The sequence below is a fragment of the Acipenser ruthenus genome, chromosome 10 (assembly GCF_902713425.1).
Source record: "Acipenser ruthenus chromosome 10, fAciRut3.2 maternal haplotype, whole genome shotgun sequence".
Classification (NCBI taxonomy): Eukaryota; Metazoa; Chordata; class Actinopteri; order Acipenseriformes; family Acipenseridae; genus Acipenser; species Acipenser ruthenus.
In genome coordinates this window covers 47,074,617-47,097,474 of record NC_081198.1, presented here as the reverse complement: position 1 = coordinate 47,097,474, position 22,858 = coordinate 47,074,617, and the positions used below count along the sequence as shown (strand labels likewise).

The 22,858-nt window shown below is 38.3% G+C and overlaps 1 protein-coding gene across 1 annotated transcript; it reads left to right on the top strand.

Annotated features, from left to right (window-relative positions):
* Positions 1-682: 682 nt before the first annotated feature.
* Positions 683-22,460, top strand: LOC117413625 (extended synaptotagmin-3-like). The gene is made up of 23 exons (XM_034022849.3): positions 683-1,386; positions 9,484-9,525; positions 9,623-9,757; positions 10,531-10,607; positions 11,255-11,324; positions 11,813-11,902; positions 12,351-12,406; positions 13,210-13,330; positions 13,710-13,886; positions 14,148-14,230; positions 14,370-14,418; positions 14,841-14,930; positions 15,334-15,396; positions 15,494-15,562; positions 16,626-16,697; positions 16,976-17,062; positions 17,346-17,495; positions 18,122-18,528; positions 19,013-19,111; positions 19,831-19,962; positions 20,793-20,898; positions 21,499-21,548; positions 21,768-22,460. Exons 1-23 carry the CDS (start codon positions 1,015-1,017, stop codon positions 21,802-21,804), a joined length of 2,634 nt encoding a protein of 877 aa, XP_033878740.2. The 5' UTR covers positions 683-1,014; the 3' UTR covers positions 21,805-22,460.
* Positions 22,461-22,858: the final 398 nt, after the last annotated feature.

Genomic DNA, 22,858 nt, shown 5'->3' with positions numbered 1-22,858 from the left:
GCATTCAGACATTCACTTTGTGTCTGCATAGCACAGCTTAACTGCAGTAGGATAACCCGGGGAGTCAGTAACAGATTCATGAACTCAACAAGCAGGCGTTTTTAATCAATATTATTATTGGTTCTGTTTCTTTTTTCTTTTCGTTATTTGTTTGTTCTTTTGTTTTTGTCATGTCATTGATTTGGTCAAACAAAAAACAAAAAGTATACTGATTTCTCAAAAAAAATAGGGTTATAAAGAACAGTCTATGCAAATGACAGTATGGTGAGAACATGGGTGCATTGATACATTGTATAAGGTATTAATGACAATTCCAAATTATTATTATTATTATTATTATTATTATTATTATTATTATTATTATTATTATTATTATTATTATTATTATTATCGCCATCATCACGGGATACATTTTGCAATTACACTACTAGAGGCTTCACAATTATGTCCAGAAATGTTTGCATGCGTACAGGCTATAACTCTGACATAACCATAAGCAATCACACTTTGTATCATATAATTTAAACACGCAGCAAAAAATGTTCTGCCGTAAACAGTATTTTGCATTTCGCAAAGAGAAATGATGAGTCAATAGGCGTACATGGTGTAATAGAGTGGGAGCGACAAAATCATTGTAGGCTGATTCCAGCTGTGTAAGGAAGGCTCGGTCTGACGCGCTCCAATCCGGACTACTGAAGCGCTTTTGCGCAGTGATCAAAAGGGTGTGGAAGGGAGTATGGGCAACTTCTGTAAACTTAATCACCTGAAGTTGGGAGGCAAGGGAAGCGAACCGGAGCGAAAAATAGGGAAGTCGTGAAAATGCAGTAAAGAGCAGAGAATAATCACTGCAATCGCAGTAATGATAAAAGCAAGATTTGTATTGTTTTAAGTAATAATGAACTGTATCTCAATGGTTAAACAGCTTGCATCTGGAGTGAAACAAACGTGAAGTTTTCAGAGGGCGAAACTGTTTGAACTTTTTTTTTATCGGTTTATTTTGAGGTCAGGCAAAAAATGAAAGCTGCGAGTGAGGTTGGGAAAGAGAGTCGAAACATGAGCACTACATTTTCAGAAAGTGAGCCAAGAATTTCTGAAACTCCTGCGAATAGTTTTGAGGATTCCGGCGATGGATCGAGTGCGGCTAACCAGGCTGTAGTGGAAATGCTCATACATTTCGGGAAGGTGTTCCTCTACCTGGTCCCCGTGTACCTGGTAGGGTACCTGGGCTTGAGCATCAGCTGGGTCCTGTTTGCCTTGATGCTGTGGATGTGGTGGAAAAGAAACAGAACAAGCAAATTGAACCGTTTTGCTGCAGCTGTGGGTTTTTTGGACAATGAACGACATGTCATTACAGAAGGACTGAAGGAACTCAATATGCCTGCTTGGGTAAGTATACGTAAGAAGCAGCGTTTAGAGTTCTGTATGCATGTTTGCATTGCTTTACTGGTTACTCGTATCCTTCGAGTCAGTAAGGTTCTCCTGTTCTTTTCCTGTTTATGATCCTCTGTTCTACTTGCTGTGGTCTTCTATCTCGTTTATTTCCCCTGGCTCATTCTCTTGAAACGTGGCGCAGGTTTGTCAATTTATCCCAGCGAATACCATTTAATCTGTGTAGCATTTGTAATAAACGTGCAGGATTTTTGTTACAATCCATGACTTGCTATAGATAGAAATACCCTGTTTACAAGCAAAGAAGTTGTTAGGTATGTGCAAATGTGCATGATTTCGAGACAAGTATGGCAACATAAACTTTAATTACATCTACTTGAACTTATCACAGCCACTACAGTTGTGTAAAGTGCTACAATACTAATACATTATTGAGAAGGATCCTTTTATATTTCATTTTTTTTCCCCTGGTCTTTTAATGTAGACGATCTAGAAAGCCCTCAGCCAATGAAAAAGCTTGTTTTGTGTAACTAATCAGAAGTAGTAAAAGGAGAACATTTTCTTGAGGTGAAATACCTTTTTTTTTTTTTTTTTTTTTTTTTTTTTTTTTAATGACATGAAACGTTTTCGTATTGAATGCATATTTTAAGTGGTGCAGAGGAGATGTTAGGGTGCCTTCACTTTTTTAATTGTAATAAACGTTGCTTGACAAGAAATACTTGTCTGGGTTTGGTTACATCAAACACTGCCTGACAGGAGCCTCATGGTGATGTAATCTGTGGCATCCCAAATGGCACTGACCGTCCTGTAGACTGTACTGGCGTTAGGTTGAAACCTGCTGATGTAAATACTGCTTGAAGCAGGCACAACAGGGTTTGTTTTTGTTTTATGTAAATCCACTACACTGGAGGAAACCCAGCCTAAGGTGCAGAAGCTTGTTTCCAGTGGTTACCGCGCTTTCAGCAACCGTATTTTAAACGGAAGGCCTTGGTTTACTCGGTAAACCATAATGAAAAAAAAAATCATCTCTGTTTCAGGGAAGGAAATAAGACTTCCATTGCAAAGCAGTTTAAATCAGTCCTGATTTTAGTGAGAGAATTATTAGGCAAGCCAGAGAGAAAGTGGAGCTAATAAAGGCACAGACTGGAACAGCTCAACTGCAATGCAATAGGGAGTCTTATTTACAGCCCTGTGTTTTACACTTCATGATCTTTGTGTGAAAGGCTGCATAGGACAGCAGTAGAAGCCTGATTTTTTTTTGTGTGTGTGTTTCTAAATAGATAACTTGATAGCATTTCTATGCTTAACTCTCGCTATTACATTTTAAAACCTAATTTTAGGATTTTTCTAGGTCAAACCCTATCAGTTGTCAGGGCATGGCACAAACAAGATGCTATCTCCTGTGTAAATGTTTAAAATGGTATTTGTAATTTGTTCATGAAAAGATAAATATAAATTATTTAGCGATATGTAACCCTGCCAAGACCAAACGGTAAGGTAGATATCAAATCTGTTTGGTAAAAAACTGACACATAATCTGAGGAATATGATGAACCTTCTTAAACACTTCTAGCTCAGGTGGAACACATTCTTCAGCCATTTGAACTGAAAGTTCAAAAAAAGCTCAAAACATGACAATGTGCCTTTTGACCTCTACTGTCACATGATCATATTACCCCACTGTGATATATAAAGGGCTTGTAACCAGGAGGTCCCAGGTTCAAATCCCACCTCAGCCATTGACTCATTGTGTGACCCTGAGCAAGTCACTTAACCTCTTTGTGCTCCGTCTTTAGGGTGAGACGTAATTGTAAGTGACTCTGCAGCTGATGCATAGTTCACACACCCTAGTCTCTGTAAGTCGCCTTGGATAAAGGCGTCTGCTAACTTAAACAAATAATAATAATAATAATAATAATAATAATAATATTCAATAAAAACACAGGTATTGTTCAATGCAATGATACCACTTTTGTGTTAATCCAGTGTGTAAAACTCTAGTTACTGCCATTTGTTTTACCACCACACCTGACTTTTTAAAATATTAATTTCAGGTAAGTTACATGAAAAACCGCCTCTTTTTTAATTTTACCACATTGTAAATGTATTAGGACATATGTATTAGGACCTTGTCTGTCCCAAAAACACAGAAATAATTCTCTACCGGGAGTTGAGCTTTTTCAAGATTTAAAGGCCTTTTTTAATTCAGATGATAGACTGTGTGTGATGGAGACAGTCTGACCATTTCTGGTCCGTGTCTGTCTTTGGGGGTTGACTCGTTGCCTCTGTTTGGTGGTGGTTTTGTGCATCTTGGCAAGTGTAGAGCAAGAAACTGTTTTCATTTTCATCCATACCCTGAAACCCTATACTGTGTGAGGGATTGTTTTATTTTTTATTTTAGTGTCATCTGAGCCTAAAGATGAGAAGTCATTTATTGTCTCAAGGTTAAGATACTGCTGAGTTAACACGATTTTGTCTGTGCTTTGCTCTTTCAGTGAAATGCAGTTCTGCATGTTAACCACCCTCCCCCATTCTGAATCGGCTCTTGCAGAAAACAGCAACGTACTCCAAAGCCCAGAGTCAGCCCATAGCACTGATGAATAATAAATGGGGCCGTGCTGATTGTAGTTTTATTTAGGATATTTTGAGTAGAGCTATTGATTAGAGTGGATGCCTGCCACACAGTATCTGACTGAACTGATTAAGCCATCCATCCAGCCATCCTCCAGTTTGAAAGAAATGTGTTAATATAATTATATAAAAAATAAAACAAAATCATTGGGAATTGTGTTTTAGGGAGGTTATAAGCCTTATAAAAACATACTATTTTTTATTGTTTATTAGTGACCTTGTAAGCACAAAAATCTTGACTAGATTTGCCACTGAGTATTATTTGGGAAAGGCTCTATGCTGTGGGGTAGCTGGAACAGGATTTGAATTTTTCAAGGTTTTGATTGAAGATATGAAGCACAGCATAGAGCCAAAAGTTAAATTCCAGTGCAGGCCTGTGGGTGTGAGAGTGCTGTGTTGTTGCTAGGGAGGGCCTGCAGAGAAAGAAACCAGGCCATCTGTTACCAGTGGACCCTCATTAGTTTTTCCAACAATTAAGAACATCCTTATCGGTCATCGTTATTGAAAGTATGAACTGGGAAAAACTCTGCCCAGTGCAGTGTTCTTGTTCTTGTAGAAATGCCCATTGGATAGTATCTTATGTTAGTGGAAAATTGATTTTATCAAATAATTGCCACAGTAACTTTTAAATGAACAAAATTAATCAAAACATTTTGGTACAGCTTGTGGTTTCAGTTGAACATTGTATAAAACGTGGGTTCCAGAAGTGCGTGTGTGTATAATGGTAAAGCTTTGTATTGCTATCAAATGAGATTCAGTCTTTCAAATGCCCTGATTTTATGTGGGGATGCAGATTATCAGACAAGTGCAACTACAGATTTGTTTTGCAATAACATGCTGATCTCTGTGGATGTGTCACATTATGTGCAGGTGTGTTGTGTACACGGTGCTCCCCAGTCCACCCTTTACTGTAGTCCTGTTGTGGGTGGTTCTTATGCATTCTTTGTTATAAAAATGTCCACAAGAATTTCTACAAGATGACACTTTCCATGTGATAGGAGGCAGCCTATTGGCGCATATAAACTTACTGTATAGAAATCAAATTGAAAGGTTACTGTCCTCATTGTTCTTTCTCAGTTGCTAAGTGGCTTCAGTTACAGTATTTCGAATGGTGGACAAAGCAAGCTTGATAGTGATGCATGTAGGATTTCAGTATTAACATTCTTGGATGGAGATGGTGCTCCATGCTGTAGGTTCAAATGGGGACCTGTTCTGTGCAGTGAACAGTACTGTTGAACTCCTAGCATTACTGACTCTTCAAATAGGAATGTAGGCTAACAACTTTCTGTTATTGTAGATGCCTGCTTAGCATGCAGTCTGAAGATGTAGGTAGGTGTGTCGAAATGCATTGGGTAAAAGATCAGAAGTGATTTAGGGGCAGTCTTTTTTTTGGGAGGGCCAGTGTCCCCCCTGGCTTTTGTTCCAGTTGTGCCCTAAATTATTTAATTGGACCAATTATTGGTCTAATTGAGTAATTTAAGGCACAGTTGGAACAAAAACCAGGAGGGACACTGGTCCTCCAGGAACATGGGTTCCACACCCCTGCTCTAATGGTTTTAACAAACTGACAGAGTAACCATTACCCCAGATTGCTTTTTTTCTTCCCTTCATATGATTTAGACAAAATAAACCAAGTATTTCCTTTTATAGCTATTAAGCCATTAAATCCATGCTTGCACAGCAAAATAAAAACTACTGTCTGTCAGTGTGTGTGTGTGTGTGTGTGTGTGTGTGTTTCTCTTTTGTAACAAGGCATGCACATTGTCATTATGTGCATCAGCTTGCAGGTTTCTTTCATGATATAGCCTACTGTATACAATATTTTCATAGAAATACACTATATTCTGAAAGGTTGGTAATTGAGCACCTGTTACACTTGGTTCTGTGAAAACTGATAACCGATTCTACAAGGCTCATTGTTAGAAGAATTAAATGGTTCATAGAGCCATTAATGTCCATTGAACTTGTATTCAAGCAAAATAGGTTTAAAGTTTTACCCAACTCCGCTATCCCACTTTAATAAAAATAAATAGGGAAAAAAGGTTGTACAGCTTATAGTGGAAATGTGTATTAAATAGGATATAAAAAATAGTTTATTGGGGGTTTGGTCAGCTTTCTGTAGGACAGTAAGTGTTTTCTAATATTGCTGATGCTCAGTGTTTTTAAGTACATTACTAAGTGTGTGGAACAGATTGACATCATGTGCACAATGCAACTATCTACCAGTGGGAGGGAGAAAGATACTGTTCACTGCATACTGCAGCAGTTTCCAGTTTAAAATGATATTTCCATATATTTTATTTTAAACCATAGTCCCACAGGTAGTAGCATTTGGATTAATTGCAGCACAGTTTGAAATTAATCACTTGGAATGTTTAGATAAACCCAGGTCAAATACAGGGTCTAAATGTGGATCACAAAGTGTCTGTTGTTCTCCGAGCTGCTAAAGAGTTAAGAACAACATTCCTGTCTCAGGAGAAGCTTTTTATATCCCTGTGCGCATTGTAAAGCAGACCTGGATTCCTATTGGAAGTGCTTTTTGTATTCTATTGCATGAAGGGTTTCTAATGGGGTGGAACTTCCCGTAATAGGAAACAAAACCAACAAAAAACACATTGGAAATAAATTGCTTTGCTTTTATCTGCTAAAGCCTGCAGTGTGTACTACTGAGGTATGTTAATGTAAACTATGGGGCTGGTTTTTGAAAGCTTTTTACTTCAAAGTGTAAATTGCCCTTTTTAATAATTTTTTTTAAATGGTAAAAAAAAACACCTTTCATGTTACAAAAGGAGAAATAACCCCCCTGCCTTACTAAAACTGCCTAAGAAACATGAAGTGTTTCTAGTTTTATAACCTAACGGGTGTTTGTTTGTTTGTTTTTTTTTAAATCTGGTAATTTCCTCATTGGTTTAATGGGCTTTGTAAACCACCACCACCACCACCACCACCTCCAATTTGGCCCATGTACTCGAATATCCAAACCCTATGATAGCTGCTGAAAATATTGAGAAACTACCACTGATGCAATGGCTACATTGACCCCGGACATGTGGTGACTGGCCTAATAAAGATTACCATGGTACTTCTACATGGTATTTTTGCAATTGTGCTATGCTTTTTCCATGGTCATACTATGCATTCAACATAGTTTACCCTGGTTTGCCATATTTATTAATATGCTTTACCTTACCTCACTATTCTTTACAATGAATGGCCGTGCTTTCACCACGCTTAATTACACTCTTGCTGTGCTTTTATTAACTATTAGGACGAACCTGTTGCTTCTTTGCATTTATTTATTGGGAAGGCTGTTCCAAGAGCATTGCGCAACATGCATGCAGTGTATACAGCCTTGAAATCAGCACACGCTGTGCCTTTTTGTGTAGAGCAGCCTTCATTTCTGAAGATCACACCCCTTGCTCGGAATCAACAAGAAACCGCATTAACAAATAGAAACAAAAAAAGACACAAGAACTCTCTTAATACACAGAAACAAAAGGAGTATTGTTTCTGTGATTGGAAATAAACAAGTGAAATGGTGACCACCAAGACTGGTACGACTTTCACTGTGATGCCAGTACTGGCAGGCACCACTACAGAAACCAGTTTGTCCGGGTACAATGAAGAACAAGTGTCCCACCCAGCTAGTCTGCATTAGCAGCAAATGAATAACGTTTGGGGTAACAAAGCAATTGCAGAGCGACTTGCTGATCTCATTAAAATGATTTGCATATTTTAAATGTAGACAATTATCCATTTTATAAGCAATTAATTCTTCAGTATATTTCACTGTATCCATGTACTGTAAATAACATAACACAGAGCGCATAATATAAGAAATCAAGGATGGCAGTTCAGTATGCATTATATATACGGGTGTATTTTGTAAACCCTAAGCATCTAGCCATGCAAAAGTGCTAGATTAATTTAGGAAACTGAGTCTTGTGTGTCTGCCATGTTAAAATAGGTTTTAATTATGGCATTTCGAAAGGTTGAACTGATTTGGTGGTGTACCTGATAGGCATTTAACTTATTATAATGCATTTCCATTATTGTTTTTTTCCCTACATTGTGCTTCAATAATAAGGGAACCAAACAAGGTTTTAAAGTCGTTTAGTTTCCTGATGCATTATGGTAGTCCACAAACTAAGTAGTTATCAATAGTAATTTGTTTTTGTTTGTCGGTCTGTGTTCTTCAGCGCTAAAAACATTCTGGCTTGCTAAGCAGTCTGTCAGGAAGGGTGCATTCCAACCAGCTATCCTTGACTTAATTCATGGCCTTCTAAAGCTTATTGATTTTGTACTTCAAGGATGGCAGGCTCTGCTTTGTCAACTAAAATAGAGATGCCCTTTTAGTGCTGAAATGTCACAAAAAAACATCAAAGGTGTGAATTTTAGCTCTTATGATTTTTACAGTAAAAAGAAAAAAAGATACACAAAGTAAATTGAAAGGTTTCACAGCTTATGAATATTGTGTACTAAATAGGATATAAAAATGGTTTATTGGGGGTTTAGTCATCTTTCTGTGGGGCAGTAAGTGTTTTCTAATGTTGCTGCTGCTCAGTGTTTTTCTGTTCATTAACTTGATGTTTTATTTTCGAAAAATAAAGAACAATCTTTTCAGTTTAGAACACTTCCAATTAAAAAGGAAATACAAAGCAAATGACTTGAACTTTTAACATGCGCATCAGATTTCAATTTCACGTTATGATAATAAATAAAAATAACTATATAATTTGATGCGTACTTATGGTTGTTCATTTTTGTTAACTAACATTTTGTGTTCAAAGCAAACCATTTTATTTAATCTCACAAATCCTGACTAACTTAATTACCGTTTGACTGGCGCAGGACTGCGGGTGGTAGCTGCTAGCTTGTTGTCTTCAGGCGGTTCATAAACAGTTTTCTGCCGTTTTTAGACAAATTAGGTTGACCAAAACAAATAGCTAATTTTTTTTAATTGTTTTCCTTTCCCCTACCGCTGCCAGGCCATACTTCACGTCTCCCACTCAGTGTTACGTCACGTTGTGCGTCTGTTTGGACTGTAAGGTTTAAAAGCTGTGTGCATTGTCTAATCAGAAGAGTTCAAGGTTGAACTTCTCACGAATGACAGTAGCCCAATCACAAACAGAAATTTGAAATGCGCTTTGGCAGACAGCAAGCATGTCATTGGTCAGTTGTGAGTGGCGGTTCATGTGTATACTAATTGAAAGTGGTACTGATTAAAGCGTATACTCTGATTCAACACATGGCATATTTCAGGTAAGAAGTATATATTGATTGTGAGAATAATACATGTGCTTAAAGTTAATAAATCAAATACATTGTCATGGTCTGTCTATCAACAAGCACCAGACAGCTTCTTTTAAAGATGTCTCGCTGTGCGTGATGGTTCTTCTATATTTTATTTTAAATGCATATACTGTACAGTACACTCCTAACATATGTGTTGTATGCTTGCAGGTTCATTTCCCTGATGTAGAGAAGGCAGACTGGTTGAACCAGGTAATGAAGGAATTAACTCTACTTTCTGTGACTTGGCTAAAAAAAAACACTTGGCAGCTGAATTTGCACAGGATTGAACTTGTCTACTCCTTAACAGATACTGGATCAAGCCTGGCCTTACTTTGGGATCTTTATGGAGAAGGTATTCCGTAACAGCATTGAACCAGCAGTACGAGCATCAAACATTCACCTCAAGACCTTCACCTTCACCAAGATCCACTTTGGAGAAAAGGTACAGGAAGTGGGATCTCACAATTACCAGTTAATAAACGGCTAGCTTCTCAGATTATTGATTAAATGTTTTAGTTGCCAACTTGACCTTTCTAACTTATAATATAACTTGTCCTCAGTAAGTGTTTCTTCCCCATGGGATCGCCTATTGATGCCTGACTAAATACTGAGGTTGACCATATAGCTGTGTACCCATTAAAGATGTTAATGTTGATCGCCCTTACTGGATAAATCGCTCACTTTCATATTAAAGTACTTGCCGTTTTATTCTTCTTGACATTTCTGTTAGTTTCCACACAAAGCAAAGAGGTGGTGGATGCACCACTGTTCATTCCAGTAAGGGGAGCTTGTATGAGTTTGCAAACCTGCAACCGTAGCCACACCTACTAATGATGCTAATATCTAATTAACCACTTTAAACAGACAACTTTTCAGTGTTGTGGAACTCTTCGGGCAAAAATCTAACGGCGCCCTTCACTTTGACTTTTTACCTAAGATGGCTGCCATATTGGGGCCATGTGACTTTTTTTGGTTTCCCTAAAAAATACAGAAATACAAATAAATACCTTTGCTGGTGGTGTCCTATGAGAAATTAACCCTTTTTGCAAAGCTGCCACAGCCATGATGACATTCTCCTTTTTGATGTTGCTCCCAGGGGTGATTCGTCCTATTTTTAGTTTACATATCCGCCCCCCACCCCACCCCCCCCCCCCCCCCAAAAAAAAAAAACAAAAAAAACACTCCAACCTGAATTATATCTGTTTTGGCGTGCAGCCCCTCAAGATCAAAGGAGTGAAGGCATACACCAAAGGGGTTGACAAGAGACAAGTTATCCTGGACCTGCAAATCAGGTACAGTACTATTTCAAAACACACACTTATTTATTACATTCACTTCTGGCCTCTTTTGTGCTAACTGAACATGGGTCCATGCTGTATTATTTTACATAATGTAAAGGAACAAAACAGAAAGTGTAAAGCCATTCCTCTCTAAACATATCATAGTTTTGGTTGACCATAACAGGTCACTATCAAATGTTTTGCAGTCTTTACAAGGATGTGTCTGGCTGGCTGTTTTATAGTGGCTATAAAGATTCTGCATTATAATTCAATAATAAGCCCTTCTCAAAATGGTACAGTCAGCATATGCCACATGCCTAGTGCTGTAACTTCATTCTTGTGTTCGGCTCTGATCAATATAAGCTCAGACTCTCGGTTTCATCGTTCGGCAGACTTCATCGTTCTCTCAGCCATTGTATTGTTTGAATATTACCCTTCTGTTCTGCTACTGCAATCCTCTTATTACCCCTGTCCATATGATATTGTTGAACGTTGATGCATAGTGCACAACAAACTACCTTTTCAGCATAAGCCAAGTTCAGATCCACCTGGGCTTGAGTTTGTAAAGACCTGGAATATCTCCATTTGACTTTTAAATGACGTACTGTTTGTAACACTGCTGCACTGCTCTGAAACCACTGCAATGTTTCTACTTTCAGTTATGTTGCAGACTGTGAAATCAATGTGGAGATTAAAAAGATATGCAAAGCTGGTGTGAAAGGAATGCAGGTAGGAATGACTCGGGTTGATTTCTGCCATTAATGCGGTGAACATGCTTCAAGTTAAAACCCCTTTGTCCCTTTCTGTTTGTTTCTTATTTCAGTATGTCCCAAGTGTTTTTTAAAAGTATAGATTTAAAAAAAAAAAAGTTTTTGCTGTAATTTGATTTAAAATAAAATAAAAAACTGTAGTCTGGCTTATGAACAACTAAAGCAAAAGTGCAAACGGGAGAACAAAACAGAGCACTGCACCTTATTCAAACAGCTTCAATGCGCGGGTTCTTTAAAGACTGGTTAGGAATGAAATGCAGTTTTGATATTCATTCTTTAATGAACTCGTTGTGTTGTAAACGCTTGGTGAACAGGGCCCCTGATCTTGACTGAGGTTGTAGAGCCTATCTTTGCATGCTTAAACAAATAGGCAAGAGCAGGGAGATAGGTGATTTTAAGAGAGCTTTGAAGAGTGAAATGTTTTGAAAGAGCTGTGTTTTGTTTTAGCTTCACGGCACATTGCGAGTCATTCTGGAGCCGCTTATTGGCCAGTCCCCCTTGGTGGGAGGAGTCACGTTTTTCTTCATTAGACGACCAGTAAGTTGATTTTTACTTTTTTTTTTAATTTAATTAATTAATTAATTAATTTATTTATTTATTTATTTCTCATTCTCCCTAAAATTGCTAATTATGTAGCCTGTAAGTGTACTAAATGATAGTAAACATTTACGTATGTGTCTGACAGATATTACAATTACAGATGAATTATATCCCCTAAACTGGAGAACACATTAAGAGTATCCGAGTTATGGGGTAGCCAGACATTGTCTATCTGTTCATGTGTCACACCTACATTGTTACATGTACATACTGTAGAGTGGATATAGGCCATGATACGGATGGCTCTAATATTGTATTTATACCTGTGGCAGTGGAAATGCTATCCCAGCTTGTCATTATTATGATGATGATGATGAGTATGCATATTATATGTATATTTTGGGAACATTTTTCATATTCCTAATTTTTTATTTTCTCTCAATAGCTTTTGGAAATCAACTGGACTGGACTAACAAACTTGCTGGATGTGCCAGGATTAAAGTAATTTTATATATTTTTATATTTTTCTTCTTTCTTAAACATGAACATTTATTTGGTTTTGTTTTCAATTTAAAATTCAGTAGAGTGTGTTTAATAAACACTCTGGTGTTCATTAAACACTAATGTTACTGATGCCCCCCTCCCCCCCCTCCCCTCCATTTATTACAGCTTGACACGTTTCTAAACATTCCATTACAGTTACTATAGGAGCAGTTGGTTACTGTGGGATTCTTGTCAACCTAGTAAGATGGTACCATACACATTTGAAAAAATACAGTTCAAGCTACTTTTACATACTATACCATTGCTGCTGCTTCTGAAATATTTCCGAACTGTCTTGCACATAAAGTGAAACATTGAAGATGGTGAATTGTCCATTGTTTTATCTACCCAGTGTTTATAACTATCCTGCTGCTGATTACACAGTATAGCACATGTCATCGGGCCTAACCGTAGTCGAAATTTGTGAATTATCGAAATAACAAGGGATCGCCATACTGTATCTAGAAACAGCTTTATGTAGTTTGTTTTATTTTTTTATGTGTGCTTATTCAATAGAACTTGAAACGATTCATGTTGCACACAAGGTTGGCATCAATTTCCTTTTTAAAATCAATTTCCAGTTCCCATTCCATTCTAGTCCATTCCAATTCCAAGTTTGAAGGTCGTGGAATTGAATCTGGAATTGGGAATTGATTTTTAAAAAGGAAATTGACCCCAACCCTGGTTGCACATTGTTTCATTACGTGCTATAGAAGGTGTACCCCAGTAATAACCATGTGGACATGTACCCCTTTCTTTAGTGACATGTCAGACGGTGCAATTCTGGATATCATCTCCTCCTACATGGTTTTACCCAACCGTTACTGCATCCCACTCATCGACCAGGTGCAGCTGGCCCAGATGAGGTTCCCTCTTCCAAGTGTGAGTGCGCGCCTCTTGTGTGGTCCTCACTTTTGTATTTGGGCAAGTTTGCTGTGGTATTAGATTCAGTTATATGGAGATGTAGCTACGCTGCTGTTTGGACTGCTCTTCATGGTTTTCTGTCAAGTTGGTGACTTTCGGTTTTTCAGTTGCCAGTATAATTTTTAATATTGTGTGTGTGTGTGTGTGTGCATTAGCATTTATAACTTCCATGCAGTATTAATCCTTTTAAACTCGTCTCCTCCTATTAACTGTAATTCATTAGTAGTTCTCACCCTATGCAAATGCTGCCAACAGGTGTCGCTGTAAGCAATGTTGTTCAGGGGTTTCCATCGAGTGGGGATCCATTCCTAAGGAGCACATGTTTTGTGTTTTTCAGGGTGTGGTAAGAGTTCATCTGATAGAGGCCGAAGACCTGGTACCAAAAGACACCTACATGATGGGAATGGTGAAAGGCAAGTCTGATCCATATGCAAATCTGAGGGTCGGCACACAGAGCAATCGTAGCAAAACCATCAAGGAAAACCTGAATCCCAAATGGAATGAAGTTTATGAGGTGGGTACCAACATACACAGAGCTTTATAGGCAATGGACACTACATATTTGGAATGGGGGAATTTGATCATAAAACCAATAATAGTGATAATAACCTGAGATTTGAATATTAGCACTATCCCATTATGCCAAACTGGTCTGTTAATTTAGCTTGTGGCCCTGAGGTCTCTTGCGTGTTACGAAGGATTACAGGAAATTGACATCGAAATGGCTGCTCTCTGTTGTGTTGGTTTTTGCTAAGATGTGGTTCTTCTATTTCAGTTTGTGGTGCACGAGGCTCCGGGGCAAGATCTAGAGCTGGAGATGTTTGATGAAGACCCCGATAAGGATGACTTTCTTGGCAGGTGAGCTGATCGGTTACTGCTCTAGTTGTTCTACTGCATCTGTCAATGTATTTAACTCACCCACATGGCATACCCGTAACTCAAATCACCTGTTTTCAGATTTCTTCACGTTGGTTTAAGTATTTTCTTTTCTTAACAGTCTCGTCATAGAACTTGGTGAAGTGATGAACGACAGAGTCGTGGATGAGGTAAGATATTTGTTTTAGTTTCTTTACTTGCATACTTTACTTAATCCTTGTTGTCCCATACGCAACATAAGGTGTCCACAAACGATCACCACCTCAACTGGACAGCAGCCATTTTTTCCTGCCGGCTGCTGTCCACCTCAGGGTAACTCTTGGGATGCTACCGGGGGGCTTCCTCAGAACATGGCCATGCAATCTCCTCCTCCGTTGTCTGATCTCCATGGTGAGATCGTTCATTTTGGTGATTCGATGGAGCTTCTCAGTGGGGATCTTCCTTGGCCAGAAAATTTGGCAGATCCCTCATTCTTTAAATGGGGTTTAATGACATCAAGACAAGTTACAGCATCAACAGACTAGTAAAAGTGTTGTATCTTCCTAGTTGTCCCTTTTTTATAATGTACTTCTATATTCACATATTTGGACAGTGGTTCCCACTGAGTGACATAGAGAGAGGGAAGGTGCATTTGAAGCTGGAGTGGCTTTCTTTACTGGTGGACCCGGACAGATTGGTGGAGGTAGGAGCCATGTACAGCACTGTACAACATACTGCTGTAAACCTGCCTTCGTCTGCATGCTTTTTTATTGTTGACTTGAACCAATAAACTTAAAATATCTTTATATTGGATTTTTTTATCCCTCACTGGTGTTGCAAACTTTGTCTTCGTGTAATAAGGGTAATACTTCCATAACTAACTTTTTCCTTGATCTTTTATTTAAAAATGGTTTAAGATTCTTACTGTAGATATTATACCAAGCCTTATTCATTCCAGTAAAACAGCCTTTAATTGGAGTGAATTAGGACCCCTTCTTACCTTAAACTAAAACTCTGCAAACTCTTAGAAATTGGTGGTTTAACCAACATTTGTGAATTAAGACCATGTGTGTGGTGTGTTTTTTTTTTTTTTTTTTCTCTTGTAGAATAACCACGGTCTTTCATGTGCGATGCTGGTTGTGTATTTAGACAGCGCCTACAACCTACCTGTAAGTAATATTCAGTGTGCAGTTTTGTTTTTTAAATATCATCTTGTTTTTGTACAGTATATTGTTAATGTTTACTTGTCTGTTTATCTGCTCACAGAGAAATCATTTTGAATACAGCAACAATGAATATGGAATGAAGAAGAATAAAAATCCCAAGTACCTTAAGGTAAGGAACTCCTTAGCTGACATTGTATTCAAATAGTGTTCATTTTATAAAACAGATCTGGTATGTACTAGACCAAACTGGCATAGCTTAATTACCCTCTGCCAGGAGAGGGTTGTTCCCAGGTTCCCAGTTTGTCAGTAACAGTCCTGACTGAGCGACTCCCCAGCTCGCTTGGCTCACCCTGTAGAGTCATTGCTTCCAGAACAGACTGGTGTGAGCTTGAACTGCGTTTGCTGGGTATGTACTTGGCTTGTAATTGGAGCCCTGCTTCTCTTGTGGTACCTGTCTGACTGCTTTGTAAATACACCCCAGAGCAAGGAGAGGTGTTGGCCTAAACGGTGAGAGAGACTGTATGGTAATGAAGTCCTTTCAAGCTTCGGCTTCAGTTTCTTTTGCTTGCCCAGTACAGTCTCAGCTTCCGAAGAGACCCGCTGGGTTGAATCTCAGCGCCTCCCTGTTGCTTGCCTATTTTTAGGGCCTCCTGGATGTAAGGCGACCCTAAAATTGTATAAACCAGTTTGTTGTGGTTTTGAATTATCTTCAGTTTAAAATCTGTTTTGTCTTATCGAGTCCTTAACTGATCACTTTCCTTGGATGCCCTGAAGTAAACCTTGAACTGTTTCATCAAACAACATTGTCATGTCTAATTGGGTGGCTTTTTTATATTGCACTGTATAGTGTAAAATGAAAGTTTCTCTGTTTCTTTTTATTAAAATATTCACCACCTTCACAAGGAGGATGTGGTTTAAATAGTACAGAATGTTGTAATGCGTGTCTCTACTGGCCCAGCTATATGGTAAAGAACTTGTTACATTATGTTTTCTGAAAGCAGGCAACAAGCATATTCTCAATGTAGTGGTGAGCCTGTGACTGTGAACCAGCAATGCTTTTTTTCCCACACCAAGTGCAGTAGACCAAAGGAGAGCAAAAACTCACTAAATGGGCTTGATGAGTTAGGGTTGTTTGCACTGGCAGTCTGGGCCTGAACCAACAAACTGTCTTAGTTTGGGGCCAGCATATCCCACAATCCCACACCTTACCTCTGTTTGTTTCTTCATCCTAGTCAAAGAAGAGCAATGGAGAGCCATCAGCACATGTGGAATTTTCCATTGACAAAGAATTGCAGAAAAGCAAGGTACTGAACAGGTTCAACATAGACTTGAAACTCTTTCAGGATTTAAAAACTGGACCAGTATAGGACAAGACATGATTATCTTGTAAAATAAACACATTCTATGTTTCCTGAAGTTACAGCACACCACATTTTCTGTGCTAAAGTTTTTTTGTTCCTACCGAACCCCCTGATGTATATTTAAATTATTTTAATCATTTTATGGATTTGCTTTTTCGTTTAAGTTACTTAAACAGTTATCCTGTAATAATGGTAATATCCAACCAATTGTCTTGCTCCAGGTCTCCCATTCAACCAAAGATCCAGTGTGGGAGGAGTCCTTTACTTTCTTCATCAAAAATGTTCACTCTCAGTGTCTTACAATCGAGGTATTGGGCTACTCATTTCATATTCTTTGATTTTAGAGGGTCATCTGGAATTTCGGGAATATGCAAAAAGTTCATAAGTTAAATACTCCACCTATTGAGCCATGAAGTCACTAGCTATGGCACAAAATGACAGTCAAGGCAGTTGCAGTTATTAATTTGACAACAGGGTGCAGGTGCATACAATTAAGTTCAACCTTGTTGTCTCCCTTTTATAACATACAAGTACATTTTTATAACATTGTAACGTTTTCTTTCATAAGTTTCTGTGTTATTTGTTTACCAGATTAAAGACGACGACAAGAAATGTGTCCTGGGTGTTTTGTCACTCCCCCTCAAGCGCTTGCTGACTGCTGCAGAAATGACCATGGACCAGCGCTTCCAGCTGGAGCACGCTGGACCCAGCAGCATGATCAAGATGAAAGCCATGCTGAGGGTAGGCAGTCTGATCACACCTCTCAGCTCCTTCTGTACCAGTGAACAATTGGCACTCCCTGCTGTCCAACTGTCAACTTTGTTGGGGGATGAGCATATGGTGGCTGCCTCATTGGTCATTGAAAACCACAGGTTTTAAGTTTCTCTAATAAGCAGAGTTCTGTCATTAAGACCTGGTTCTGGTTATTGGTTTCCAGTTAATTGCTACACTCAAAGAAGTATGTTTTGTTAGAAGTTATTCGCCACTCTATGAATAGATTTCTTTTACATCAGTTTGTCCATAATATAGGCGTTCTTTACCAGTTCTGAAAACACAGCTTAAGGTGACCCACTTGTGCATTATTTCTGCTCTGTCGCTAGTTATTAATGAAGACTATTTCCTGGGGACGATTTGGTCTGGGTTGCTCAATTTGCGTGGACATTTTAAATTTGCATTATTGAATATACTGTACAGTTCATGTAAATCAAACTGAGTAAAGCATTCAGGGTTGCCTGATTTACAGTGTGTTATCTTTGGGGGGGGGGGTATACTGGTATATTTTAGACACTATCCTGTTGGTCTGATTTTAGTATTGCATACTTTCTCTACCCAATATAACAATTACAGTGTTGGATTGTTCTCTGTAGGTCCTCGTCGTGAAGGATCCAGACCCTGACAGTGTCTACACTGGCCTTAACGCCTTAAAGAAAGGCCCATTGTCACTCAGAAATAAGAGAAGCAGTAGAAATGAGTCGTCTTCACCAACTGCACACCCAGCTTACCCAGTACTCCCTACTCCGCCAGCACACCCAGCACACCCAGCTAACAGACTAAACGGTGCCCTTTCCGAGGATAACCTGGAGAGAGAGAGCAGCAGCCACTACAATCTCAGACCCTCTTCCAACGGGGAATCGAAGCCTATGGCGCCGGCAACACCAAGCGAGAGGACGTCCTCTGTGTCACGGCCACGCACAAGATTCGATACCCAGAGTATTGACATGTCCATTTGCTCTTCCCGTTTTGACCTCACAGAAGACCAGATTCCGTTTCCAAAGTGAGTTGTTGTTGTTGTTGTTGTTGTTGTTGTTGTTTTCTTTCCTTTTGGTTTATAGAATTTGCCAAGAGCTGTTCACCTTGAAGTCCAAGTTCAGTGGCTGAAAATGAAATTGGTGCATTCAAATACCGCCTCAGATTGTATGTTTTGGATTAAGGCTGAATGAATAGTGGTTGAAATCCAATCCTTTTAAAAGGAATGCAGGCTTGATGAGACATGTCCCTTTCATTAAAGAGACCTGGGGCTTAAACCTGGCACTCTTTTTAAGGTGGACTGACAAACAAATAATGCACCCACTTCTGGGAAGTGCATGCACTGTAAGTGAACAGCAAGGTCTTGACTAGCTTCACGTGTGGCCTGTTAACATTGCATGATTGCTGAAACCTTCTTGGAATGTACTGTAAAGATGTGAACTGTAAGAACCTATAATGTAATCCTTCCATTGCTTGGCAGAAATTAAATGTGAATTTGCATGTTTTCCCAGTGGAACAATCTACCAGGCTGGTGGTCTGGGGGAGATACAGATGACTGTGCGTTACGTACCCCAAAGGAAGAGTCTGACTGTGCTTGTTAATTCTTGCAGGTAATTTTAATTTTGTCCCTGCTCTACAATTTTTGCCTTAAGTGTAAAATAAAATGTCAGAATAGCAGACATCTTCTGACTTCTGCTGTAAAACATGTTGGATTTTAGTGGACTGAACCATTTTAAACGGGGATGGACTAAGATATTTTGTTTGGGCCTCTTACTGGAGTCGAGTCTGTCATATTATGAGGTTTGGACAGTCCTTCACCTCGGATATCCGTTAATACTGAGGGGGATACCTCTGGCTGTAATATCAGTGTGTGGGGTGGGGGAAGAGGAGAGATCAGCAAGTACAGGCTAGCAACAAAACTGCTACCAGCATGTTTGACAGTTTTTTTTTTTTTTTTTGTACTACCATTTTATCATGCTGACCAGTGTTTGAAGAGTTGCTAACTCCTCTTCTGTCCTGTTTTAAAATTTAAAGTAGAGATTGTACTTTCCCAAGACCTTTGACACTGTAAACAGGATGGTACCTGTGTGTTTGTTTTTAAAGGCGCTCATTTGCAGTGTTATCCACATGCAAAGTAAAACAAAACAAAAACTCTGTACTGGAGCGCTAAATAAACTTTGAAATAATCCTTCACTGCGAATCAGACGGCTAAGCTGTTTTGCCAATTTCACAAAACAATGTTACAACAAACCCAGAAATGCATAATTCCTATATATGTAATATATGTGTTTGTTTATTTATTACATGTTTTCTATATTCATTTGTACAGGAATTTAATAGCTGCCTCCCAGGGTGGATCTGATCCATATGTCCGGATCTATTTGTTTCCAGAAAGGAGCTGGTCCTCAAGGAAAAAAACAACTGTGAAAAAGAAAAGTGTCAACCCTTTATTTGATGAGAAGTAAGGAATAAAAAGACTGCCTGTCTTTCTGTGTTTTCTGACTAAGTAGCTGTTGATCAAAAACTTGCATATTTTTGTCCATTACTTAAGGAATACACCATGTTTACAAGCACTGTGTATCAAGGAATAATATAATCCTACTTTAAATGCTGAAAAACATTAAAAAAAAAAATAATAATTACATTTCCCCAGGCTATGGACACATTTGGGAAACTATATTGCCAAAATATATATATATATATATATTTTGAGTGAATGAATTTATGTATTTATATCATTTGTTTGAAGATATGTGTAGACGATGTCATCTTTTAGGTTGGTGTTTTTGTTGCCCCGTGATGCAGACGCCCTCACATTTCTGTGTTGCATAAATCAGCCTTCATCAGAGAAAATAATCTGTATCTCTGAAAACGAATCTAGAGTAAACCACTCCTGATTTAAAAAGAAGAATCAATAGCACCCAATAACAGGGAACAGCTGTAACATGAAACCATCTCACAAAGAAAGCATAAGTGGAGGAGAGAGAGAGAAGGAAACATACAAACAAACATGCAGTGCTAACTCCCTGTGCAGAGGGATCCTTCAGCTTAATGAACAGTAATAAAGCCGACGTCGGGGGTACATGAGCAGTTTATTACATCCTTCCAACATAACCGCCTTGTCTTGACTGGAAGAAAACCCTGAACTTCTTCCCATACAGAGAATTCTAACTCCACGAACCTCAGCTGGCTTAGTTCTTTCAAGAGTCATTCATAAGAGAAAGCCGTGCTATTATTTTTTGGACCGGACAGATGCATACAGTCTAATAAATACCTCTTTTCATCCTTAAGGTTTGAATACTTGTTACCTCTTGAAGAAGCCCAGAGGAAAAAGCTAGATATTGCAGTAAAGCACAAGAAGCCATTCGCTTCACATGAAAGAAAAGAACTTGGGAAGGTAAGATTGGCTGATAATGATATTATTATTATTATTATTATTATTATTATTATTATTATTATTATTATGCCAAATGGTTGTAAAATCCCACTTCAAATAAACAACTGGCATGTGTTAGTATAAATCCTACATGTTTTAATACCTCTGCCCAGTGTCCTGAAACATTCAGACACAATGATTATTATTATTTGCTGGTGTGTGGGACATTTATTCCCCATTTAACCCCACTTGCACCCCTTGTTTACTAAAAATCTTGATATGCCTGAAATAGATAATTCTCTTGTCTTCAAATATGGACATGATTTTCACGAGAGCAGTACCCCGCTGAAATTGGTATTGTCTAGAAATGACAAGCTACTAAGGATGGGACATCATTTACTCATTAAGCCCACAGATCCCATGTTTACTAGCTGTCTTTGTATCCCTGAATACAAATATTGCCCCTTCAAAAGATTAATAAGCAAGACATCCTACAAATATAATCCATGTGCCACCAATGCAGAATGACTCGGTGGGACGTTTTGTTCTTTAAACTGCCAAGACTGGTGCAACATCCAAAGTGAAGGACTTTCAAGGACCTTTTTGTTTTTTTGCTTTCAGGTCTTGGTTGACCTTTCCCAACAGGATTTGATCCAGGGATTTACACAGTGGTGAGCAATATTCTTTTTGTTAAAATAACTTGCTTATATTTTTCTCCAGTGCATGAATCTGCGTAGTCAGAAAAGGCCCACATCACTGATTTCCCAGCAACGAAAAAAAAAAAAGGCAGGCTTGCCTCACGAAACCCCTCATATCCTGTATACAGAAGATGCCACTGTAGGCTCTGCAAGCAGCGAATGCTCAAACATTTTACATTTATTTATTTGCAGGTATGAGCTGTCTATGGATGGACTGCAAAAAAGCTAAGAGAAGAGCTCCTTGTGCCCACATATCTCTGCAAGGCCTTCATTGATTTGGACAGCGTTTTTTTTTTTTTTTTTCCCCCTTTCTATCTTTACTCCACTAAACTTTAATATTTACTTGTACCACTTTGCAAATCCATACAGTTGCCATTTTGCCTACAGTACAAAAAAAATCAGATCCGATCAGAAAAGATATATAAAAATGCATATCTAGATCAGAAGAGCTGATGGTTATCACTTAGTGTCAACAAGATATGGTTATTTTTGTATTTCAAATGTACTGTGTGAATGTAAATCATTTAATTGGGGATTTTGATAAAATACCCTCAAAAGGCCTACTTTTGTACATTTAAATTACCACCTCAAAAACAAAAAGTGTAATAAATATTACAGCCCATGCTAAAATTGAATTGCTAGTCAAGATTACCATTAAGCATTATTGTAAAATCTGTTGTTTTGAAGCCCCAATATTAACCTTTAACATGGATTTTCCTGGTAATGTTTCAGCAGTTGTTTGTAAATATGTTTTTGTATTCATATCGTATGTCACAGAATAAAACAGTGGGGTGGGTGGGTGGGTGGGTGGTTGTCACTTTTAAATTACAGCTTTGTCAGCACAACCTGCTTGTGTCAAATGTATTTACATGGGCTGTTTTACCTTCAACTGCTTGCTGCTTAAAACTATTGCAAGAAAATGCCTGTTTCATTTTGGTGAGAGACCATTGGCACCCACATATGTAACATGTTAAAAGCTGTTTTTTTTAACCAAGCTAGTTTAGGAACACCAGTTCCTTCTTTCATGTGTCTTTTTTTTGAATCTATGATGTATAAAGTATTATTTTGCCATGTTCTACTTGTATATAAGTGGTGAAAGGATGCAAAGTGTTGTAATATTTTCCTGTAAAAAACTAAATAATAAATTTAATTTAATTGAATTTATATTAAATATCTTGAATACATCTGAACTTTGTGTATCATTTTTACTATTCTGAGAGTTTGAATCCCATTGCCAAGCCATTAAGCCACATCACTAAGGGTCTGTTTAAATAAAAATGCAC

What these genes read in the sequence shown, in the direction of transcription:
- LOC117413625 (XM_034022849.3), top strand. Translation starts at nt 1,015, where the DNA reads ATGAAAGCTGCGAGTGAGGTTGGGAAAGAGAGTCGAAACATGAGCACT. An exon ending in CTGGATGTGCCAGGATTAAA is followed by an intron (nt 12,407 to 13,209) that starts GTAATTTTATAT and finishes CCCTTTCTTTAG; the next exon opens with TGACATGTCAGACGGTGCAA. An exon ending in GACCAGATTCCGTTTCCAAA is followed by an intron (nt 18,529 to 19,012) that starts GTGAGTTGTTGT and finishes ATGTTTTCCCAG; the next exon opens with TGGAACAATCTACCAGGCTG.